Below are 10,025 nucleotides of genomic sequence, written 5' to 3'. Positions count from 1 at the left end.
TCACGTGGCTGCAGTGTGGAGGAGACGGCTAGTGCATTACTAGGCTGTCCGTAGCCTGCTTCAGCGTGGAGGAGAGGATGTATGGCGGTGCTCTGTTTGATGGTGTAAAACAGGGGGCTTTCCGTGTTTTGCAGGGATTTCATGCGTCCTTCGACGGTGGTTGAAAAACGCCGGCTCGAGGCAGTAGTTTCGAGGGATGAACGGTGCAACGCTCGTGGGGTTGGCAGCTTGCGGAGGAGCTGTGCTTGACACGAGGAGCTGCAGTTTACGTGCTGTCGACGCTGTACGCACGGTGGTTTGGTTGGTTCTTGTCGTGTAATTGTGGTGGAGCTCGGCTGGGTTGAGGTTGTAGATTTGCTGGTTTGCCGTGGGAGGGTGTTGCTGTGTGAGAAGTCGTTGTCTAGGTTTCTTTTCCTTTTTTAATCATTTTTTCGTAATTATACCTATTTTTTTTTGGCATTAATAAAATCTCGTAATTATACATCTCATAAGTGGTGATAAAATATCTTGATATCTTTTATAATTTATTTGATAAATTTATAATTTTATTTTTTTTATTTATTTATATTTTTTTTTTTAAGTCTTCTACTAACTAATTTGTTTGGATTAATTTTATTAATAAGTACATATATTATATATATAACTATCATCGAGTTAACAATTAAGAGTGAATGCAACAAATCTCACATAGTTATTCTTATTTATATTATAGAGACTTTACAATATTCAATCTTAGATTCAAAAAAAAAGTTTATATTTGTTTACTTATTTTTTATCATTTACTTCAAAAAATCTTATATGACAATTTTTATCTTTCACTTTAGCTCAAGTGAGAGGTTTAGATGAGTGGCTTTAATAATTTAGTTTGTCTTTAGATAACAATCTTATATGATTAATGTTAAATGTCAATGACACATTTTGACAACATAACAAGTTAAAGATAAAATGAGATAGTTTTAAATAAAAGTTAAAATAAATATTGTTATAATATTTTTTTAATATTATTAATATTTTAAAATTTTAAAAATTAAATTATTTATTATATTTAAAATAAAAATTTAAAAAAATTGTAATAAAGCCATTGAAAAGACGAGTCACGATCTAAACGTGGCCTCAGAAACAAACAAATGGATTAAAAAAAACAAAAAAAAAATGAAAGGAAAAACAACCCACTTCTAATCCTGAGGGCAAGGGGGAAGCATAATCATTACAAAGGACAAAAAATAAATAAATAAATAAAGAAAAAGAGAAAAGCAGCAGATGCACAGGGAAAGAAGCAAGCAGGTGCTTGAAAGCAACCCCCAGCTCGTTGCTCTAAACAATTTGGGGATTCTTGTCATAGCCAAGTAATATCTGCTCATTTTCTTGTTTCATTCCTTTTTCCGAAGAGAACAATGGTACTGACAGAGGTCTTTCTTGCTGCATCCCTGCCGGTACTGTTTGAACGGTTGGCGTCTCGCGAGTTCCTGGACTTTGCTACCCGAGGGGGACTTCGAAAACGGTTGGACAAGTGGGAGAAAAAATTGTTAGAAATTCAAAAGGTGCTTGGAGATGCACATGACAAGCAATACACTAAAAGAGAAGTGAAAAAATGGCTTGAGGATGTCGAAGACTTGGCATACGACGTGGAGGATATTTTGGATGAGCTCGCCACGGAAGCTGCTCATTTACAACGCAAGTTGATTGGTGGAGGAAGACGTGCTAGCACTAGTACGGTACGAAATCCCGTCCCTGCTTGTTTTACTAGTAATTTGCCTCAAAGTGTTGTTGACTTCGAGCGTATGATGAGAGCAAAGAGAATGAAAATCACTCCTCGATTTAATGAACTTATGAAACAAAAAGATAAACTGGAGTTGAGAGAAAATGTTGGTGGGGTGTCAAACATAGGAAGGGAGGATCAGTTGCCAACTACTTATTTGTTCAAAGATCCCGTCTTTGGTAGGGAGAAGGATGCAGAGGCCGTACTTCAATTGTTGTTCAGCCAAAAACATAGAGACGATGCTATTTTAACTACAGTCAATGTGATTCCTATAGTTGGTATGGGGGGTATAGGAAAGACAACACTTGCCCAGATTGTGTTCAATAAAGAAGAAGTGCAAAAGTTTTTTGATCTAAAAGTATGGGTTTTTGTTTCTCAACATTATGATGTTGAGACGATTACAAAAAGAATATTAGACTCTGTTGCCTCTGAAAAAAGTAAAGACAAGGATCTAAACTGGTTGCAAGTCAAACTAAAGGAGAGACTACATGGGAAGAAGTTTATAATCATTCTGGATAATGTTTGGGATGAGGACTACGAAAAGTGGACTCTCCTATGTGCTCCTTTTAAAGCAGGTGCTCCAGGAAGTAGCGTTATTATCACAACTCGGAATCAGAAAGTCTCATTACTTGTGGGAGCCGGTACAGTCACAGCTTACAGGCTGGGATTATTGTCAACAGAGGCTTGTTTGTCTTCATTTGCCCAACATGCATTGGGTGCAACTGACTTCAGTGCCCATTCCGAGCTTAAAGATATTAGTGAGGAAATTGTAGGAAAGTGTAAACGCTTGCCTCTAGCAGTAAAAGCAGTCGGAAGCCTCTTACGCGTTAACCAACACCCCAATGAGTGGAAAACAGTTTTGAAAAGTGAGATATGGGATATAGATCGAGACAAGGAGAATAGTATAATTGTTCCAGCTCTTATGTTGAGCTACCACCATCTCCCCATATATTTAAAGAGGTGCTTTGCGTATTGTTCAATTTTTCCAAAGAATTATGAATTTGAGGACAAGCAGCTGGTTTTATTATGGATGGCAGAAGGTTTGATTCAACCACAACCAAACACCGAAGAAATGGAAGATTTGGGAATGAAGTATGTTCGTGATCTTTTGTCAAGGTCACTTTTTCAGGAGTCAGACAATGATAAATCAAGATTACAAATGCATGAGCTTATCAATGATCTGGCTAAATCGGTAGCGGGAGATACATGCTTTAGAATGGAAGATATAGTTGACAATCATAGAGATAAAGGGAGTCTTGCTAAAAGGGCCCGCCATTCGTCTTGGTTGGCTGGCGAATATGATGGAATTGAAAAGTTTGAGTTTGTGTCTAACCTCAGACGTTTACGTACCTTCTTGCATCTTATGTTGCCATCTTCAGGAAATTGTTTTATGTCTTGTGATGTTCCTGTTCAATTGCTTCAAAAATTGCGAAACCTAAGGGTTCTCTCTTTTAGGGCTTACCGTATAACCGAGTTGCCAGATTCAATCAGAAATTTGAAGCATCTTCGATACCTTGACCTTTCTGAAACTTTGATCAGAAGCATACCTGAATCAATAACAACTCTCTACAACTTACAAACCTTGTTGTTAGAGAAATGTCTTCACTTAAAGAATTTACCTTCAATGTTAGGGAACTTGGTCAACCTTCGCCACCTCAATATTCAAGGAGCAATTCATTTGGAAGGAATGCATATGCAAATAGGTAAATTAACCCGTCTCCGAACACTATCTAATATGGTTGTTGGAAAAGATAGTTGCTCTGGGATAAAAGAGCTAGGGTTTTTGCGACATCTTCAAGGGACACTGTGCATTTCAAGATTGGAGAACATGACTAAATCCAATGAGGCAGAGTGTGCTAATTTAAACAGTAATCCCAAAATCGCAGATTTGACGTTGGAGTGGAGTGAAGATATTGATGAGTCGGAAGACAGAGCAAGTGAGTTAGAGGTACTTGAGAAGCTAAAGCCACATAAGAACTTGAAAGAACTCACTATTAGGTACTATGGTGGTGCAAATTTTCCGACTTGGTTAAGTTGTCCATCATTTGATTTGGTGTTCTTGACGATTGAAAATTGTGAAATGTGCACATCATTGCCACCAGTCGGGCAACTACCATCACTCAAAGTCCTTTCCATTGGAGGCATGAACAATGTGAAGGATGTTGGTCATCTTGAGTTTTGTGGGGATCATGATGTCTCAAAAACTTTTAGATCCTTAGAGATTTTGAGTTTCGAAAATATGAGAGAGTGGAAGAATTGGAATTCCTCTGAATTAGAATTTCCAAAATTAGGTGAGCTTTCCCTTATAAGTTGTCCCAGGCTAAAGGGATATATACCAAACCACCTCCCTTTACTTAAAAAAGTTCAGATATATGATTGTAAGGAATTAAACATCTCAGATTCAAACTTTCCAGATCTGTGTGAAGTGGAAATTGAGGGATCAAAAGGAGTGGTGGGCAGAAGTATGGTTGAATACAACTCATTAGAAATCAAGTCTCTTTCTGAAAACTCAAGATTCAAATCTCAAACAGAAGGGTTTGATATGCAAGCTGGGCTGACAAAGGTACAAGATCTAACTATTTTTATGTGTGAGGAGTGGACATATTTGTGGTCAACTGATATGAGGTCACTGCCATATCTTCCATTTCTTCGTCATCTGCGCATTGATAGATGTGCCAAACTAGTTTCTTTGGTGTCAGAGGAAGTAGAAGAACGACTCCAACAGGGTGGACCACTCATGCTCAAACAAATCGAGATCAAGAACTGCATAGCCCTGGAATCCTTACCGAAGGCAATGATGTACAACAACACTTGTCTTAAGTTGATTCGAATTGTAAACTGTGATTCGCTTGAGCATATTGCAAGAGGCCAGCTACCTCCAACTCTAGAGCGGATAGAGGTAAGTAAATGCAAGAATATGAAGATTTTTCTGGAGGATAATGATGCCAACAGTCGTGGCAACACTATATCTCTTCTTGAGTACCTGGAAATTTATGACTGTCCATCCTTGGAACTTTTGACATCAAGTGGAGAATTACCTGCAACACTTAAAAGCCTCCGTATGGGAAGTTGTCCAAAGCTGGAGTCAATAGCGACGAGCTTACAGCAAAACTCATTTCTTGAACGCATTGACGTCTCATTTTGTGAAAAGCTTAAATCCTTACCAAAAGGTGTACACTCTCTCAGCAGTCTAGCTCACATTTATATTCGAAGGTGTCAGAGTCTTGAGTTCTCCAGGGACCAAGAATCCTTGCTCCCTGCCAACCTGAGAGTGCTTCAGATATCGGAATGTGAGAAAATTCTGGCCCTACCGGATGGCATACACAACCTCACCTTGCTTCAACAATTGACAATACAACATTGTCCAGTTGTTGTATGCTTTCTGGAAAAAAATGTTCTCACTAACCTAACATCACTTGAGATATCTCATATCCAGTTCACTGATGACATACTCGAATGCGGTTTGGAGAACCTTACCTCTCTTATTAAACTTGAAATTGGAGGATATCAGCATCAGTCCTTTCCAGAGATGAGGCTACCTACCTCTCTAAAAAGTCTCAGCATCTCAGAATCCCCGGAGTTACAACACCTGTCTTACATGGACTTCAGAAAGCTGGAGTCTCTTGAAGAACTGTTTATCTCTAATTGTGGGAAGTTCACCTCCTTTCCAAAAGAAGGCCTACCTTTAAAAAAGCTCGTGAAACTTTATATCTACAAGTGCGAAAAGCTCAAGTCCTTTCCAAACAATGGCCTGCCTCGCTCACTGTTGCAACTTTTTATCTTTAAATGTCCTCTGTTGGAAGAACGCTATAAGAAAGATGGAGGACGAGAGTGGCGGAAGATAGCCCACATCCCTTGCATTAAATTTCATACAAATCTGTGTGTGTTCTGATATCCTTTGAATTATCATGTGGATATTGAAGAGATCCGATCACTGCTATTTATTGCTCCATGTCTGGTTAGTTTTGCACAAGCTTGGGAGCATATGTAGTCTTGTCGGATGAAGATCGATATTCCTCCTCAACAGCATACTGATGGTAATATTTTGCTCTTTTTTCTTGTTTATTTCTTTTAGAAAAAGGGCAATTAATTTCACTCCTATGATTAACTGGTTACATATAGCAGATCTCCTTTTCACCGGACTGGTAAATACGAAGAAGGCTGTTTTAACTTAGAATATTACAATTTATGTCTAGTATTGATTCTCTCATGTCATGGAAACTAATTTGTTTCTACTAGGATGTCTTTCCCCATATATAGTTACCTGTCTAATGAATACTAATTTGTTCCTTGTTTGATGATTGTAGATGGTTCAAAACAGAGATGCAATCGCTATCTGGAAGTACAGAGTCTTTACCTGAAGTAATCATATAACCTTTTCCGACATCAAATTTGATACTCAATTCTTTGGCTGAAAGTGGAGCTTATCTTTATGCATTTGTACCTATTTTCTGATTCTGGAGGTTGCCCTGTTGAGATATTACTCTTTGATCATGAGAAGGACATCCTTTCAGAGCATTTCCAAAATATCTAGAGACTTTTATTTTAATGTTCATTTACTGATTGCATTGCTTCGTCTTCTACCAAAGGATGATCATTAATGTACACAACAATACTTAAAACTTTCTGGAAAATTTAGATTGGGGATCGAGGAATTCATGTTCTTTGTGAGTGACAGAGTGCTCTTGCAATGCTTCTGTTGTTTGAGTAATGCTGCTATTCGTATTAATTTTTTTTCTTTTTTCAATCAAACTTCTCATATTATACGTATTTAAATTAACGTAGGTAAATTAAAGATTTTTAAAATTATTTAAAATATGTCACATAACTGAATATATATTGATTACTGGTTACTGTTTCTAATCGACTTAAGCCAAGTTGGACAAAACCATATTATATGTTTGGAAAATGATAGACCGAGAAAGTGTAATACCGATCATGCTGTTTTGTTTTTTTATTATTTTTTTAAGATTTATGATTGTTTATTTTTTGGTATTGTGTTTTTTATTTGTTTTTATATTTTTAAATACATAAAACAAATACTGTAAAAAAAAAAAATTGTTCAACTGTGATACAAATTCTCGGTGGTCCTGCAGCTTCCTGGATGGTTTTTATTTTTATTTTTATCAGAAAGCAGGGCTGGCTCTTCTATTAGGCAAGTTAGGCAATTGCCAAAAGCATTAAGTAGAATTGTTTAAATAGAAAAAATATCTACTTAAAAAAATTAATTAACTCAATGAGAATATCAAAAGTATCAAATAAATATTATGTCATTATTAGTTTTGAAAGTATCACACATAATAATTATTTCAGGTACTCTCATTCTAAGAATAGATTTTTTTTGTCATTATTAATTTAATATATAATGTAAAAATTATAAATAGTAAAATCTAATTTTCAAGTGTTCATAATAGTTTTTTATATAAAACTTTGTAGAGGCAAGGGCCCACTTTTCTTAAATGTGTAAGTTATTTATATAACTTTATTGATAATAATGATTATAATTACTTTTATGGCTAATTTGGATACTAAGAATATATCATGATATTTATGAATAATAATAAAATAATTTGTAAATAGTAGTGAAATAGTTTGAGTTAAGGTGTTTTATTGGATTTTGAGAAATGAGAGAGAAAAATTAAAATTTGAGAACATCTAAGAATAACTGAGAACAATCATGTTCCCAAGGGCTCCAAGAGTCTAAAGCACGTCTTATAAAACTAGATTTGATAAAATCCTCTCTAAATCGAAAGTTTTATAATAAAAATTAAGTCGGTTATTAGTTGAAAATGTGGTATAAAATCTTAATCAGTAATTTTACTTTGCAAAACGATAGGAATTATTTTTAAATAAAAATATTATATAAAAGTTAAAATATTTATTCTATAAAAAAAATAATATATTTAATTTTACTTAAAAAAAAAAAAGCCTCAATCAAATTAATTTTAGCCTTAGGCCCCCGAACCTATTAAGTCGGCCCTGTCAGAAAGAAGACCATGAGTAGGGATGTAATGCTCCGGTTTTTTACATATTTTAGAACCGAACTAGTGGTATATATCGGTTTTGAGATTTGAAGAACCGATACTGTATCGGTTACACTCTTAAATTGGTACTTCATGTTTTACCGGTTCCGATCCGGTTCAGTTTTTTCAGTATAATATATGGTACATATAATATAATATATAATAATATATATTATAATTGTAATATAGATTATAGTGATATATTATAATATATTATAATATGTAGTGATATAATATTAGTACATGTAGTAATACAATAGACTATAATGATATATGATTTTAAAATTTAGTATTATATTAATTAGTAATTTATCATATAATAAAAAATTATTTTATATATAATTATATATATTATATATTAAAATTAAATATATAATATAAAAAATCATATAAAAAATATTTTATACAATATAAAAAATTAATATATATATATATAAACTGGTCCGGTCCGGTTCGATCCAGTGTTAGAAAGAGAAAGTGGGAACCAGACCGATTTTGATCAGTTTTGAGAAAAGTGAAACCTCTACCGGATTGAACTAAACCCGTTACCAAACCGGTTTAGAGCATTGGTATTTGATTAGTCATTTCAATCTTCAAAATTTGACTAATATTAAACTTTTTTACTTTTAGTCAATCACTCAAAATTTGAAGTTTATATTGGATTAGTCATCACACTCTCTATAATAATAAAATATTATTATTTTTTATTATTAATACTTCCTTAATTAATTTGTTATAAGATAAGATTATTACATTATTTTATACTTTATAAATAATTAATAAAAGTTTTATTCATATTTTTTCGTATTATTATAATTTTTGCATGATTTTAGATAGATGCAAAAAATAATTTCTTTGTATTTTAAAAAAATATTAAAAGAAAGATGATTAATATTATTTTATAAAAATAAAATTAATAATAGGAAAATGGATCGTAATTTTAGAGATGAAGTTATAGTAGGGATGAAGTTACATTAGAGGGAACAAAATATGACTTTGACTGACATTTAACTAATTCAATACAAGTGCTCTACGATTCACCATTTTTTTTTTGGATAATTCTACAGCCCCCACTGCTGGTCCCGCTGCCCCCATCCCGCTTGACATGGATGCCCACGTGGCATCCCTTTTAATAATAATAATAAAAAATATATATAATGTAAAACAGAACAACTTCCCTGCTATCTTAGAACCCTCCCTGCTCCATCTTCATTTCAGAAACGTCCCCTTCCTCCGTCGCCTCCTCCGGCAAGGGCATTGATTTTGTGCGGCGAGGTAGCCCCTCATCCCCGTTGAGCATATCCCTTAACCCATTTTGGTGGCCCCCGCTGCACCTCAAGGAAACAGACTCCCAAACGTTGCCCATCCATCTCTTCCGTCGCCTCCTCAGGCACGGGGATCGATTCCGCGCGGCGAGGTAGCCAATCATCACCCTCGAGCATATCCCTTAACCCATTTCAGTCGCAGCCCCCGTTGAATAAATTCACACAGTATAAACCAAAGCACCCTGCTGCCCCTCCTTTTCCAGAAAAGCCTCATTCGTCGCCTCCTCTGGCACCTGCATCGAGTCCACGTGGGCAAAGGAAACCCTCATTTCCATCACAACCCCTCATTTCCGCCCCCGCTTCATGTTGGGTTTTTTTTGAATTTATTTTGTTGTTTAGATGGCATCATGTTGGGTTTTTCTGAATTTGGTTTGTTGTTGTTTAGATGGCATCATGTTGGATTTGTTCTGGATTTATTTTGTTGGTTAGATGGCTTATTCTGGATTTGTTTTGTTGTTGTTTAGATGGCATGATGTTGGACTTTTCTGATGAGCTATTAGCTGAATTGTGATTGTAACAGGTCCAATATTTGATAGCTTGTTTAATTTTGCAAAAGTGATAATGAAATTTTATCTCTGTTTGCTGGATTTTTCTGATGAGCTATTAGCTGAATCTTGATTGTAACAGGTCCAATATTTGTTAGCTTGTTTAATTTTGTAAAATTCATAATGAAATTTTATCTCTGTTTGCTATATCATAAACTATAATTGGCTTCAGTTGTGATGCTAATTTTTTCGATGAGTTTCTGTTAGCTTAATCTTGATATTCCTATTAGCTAATTTTTTTTATATAATTAGCTCATGGGATATTTTGAGATGGTTAAGTTGACTTGAGTTGTGTTGTGAGTGTTTTTTTATTTCCATTGTAAATTTCACATATGCATAGATCTAAAGACAGTAGTTGTGTCTATCTTATTTT

General features: G+C 34.8%; 1 protein-coding gene across 1 annotated transcript; it reads left to right on the top strand.

Annotated features, from left to right (window-relative positions):
- The first annotated feature begins 1,292 nt into the window (after window positions 1–1,292).
- Window positions 1,293–6,406, top strand: LOC108993023 (putative disease resistance RPP13-like protein 1). Its single transcript, XM_018967785.2, has 2 exons — window positions 1,293–5,796; window positions 6,067–6,406. The coding sequence occupies exon 1, from the start codon at window positions 1,395–1,397 to the stop codon at window positions 5,649–5,651; it is 4,257 nt and encodes a 1,418-aa protein (XP_018823330.1). The 5' UTR covers window positions 1,293–1,394; the 3' UTR covers window positions 5,652–5,796; window positions 6,067–6,406.
- Window positions 6,407–10,025: the final 3,619 nt, after the last annotated feature.

The sequence above is a fragment of the Juglans regia genome, chromosome 15, assembly GCF_001411555.2.
Source record: "Juglans regia cultivar Chandler chromosome 15, Walnut 2.0, whole genome shotgun sequence".
NCBI classification, from domain to species: Eukaryota; Viridiplantae; Streptophyta; class Magnoliopsida; order Fagales; family Juglandaceae; genus Juglans; species Juglans regia.
This window is presented reverse-complemented; position numbering and strand designations above follow the sequence as displayed.

Coding starts and splice junctions, on each gene's coding strand:
- LOC108993023 (XM_018967785.2), top strand. CDS start 1,395: ATGGTACTGACAGAGGTCTTTCTTGCTGCATCCCTGCCGGTACTGTTT.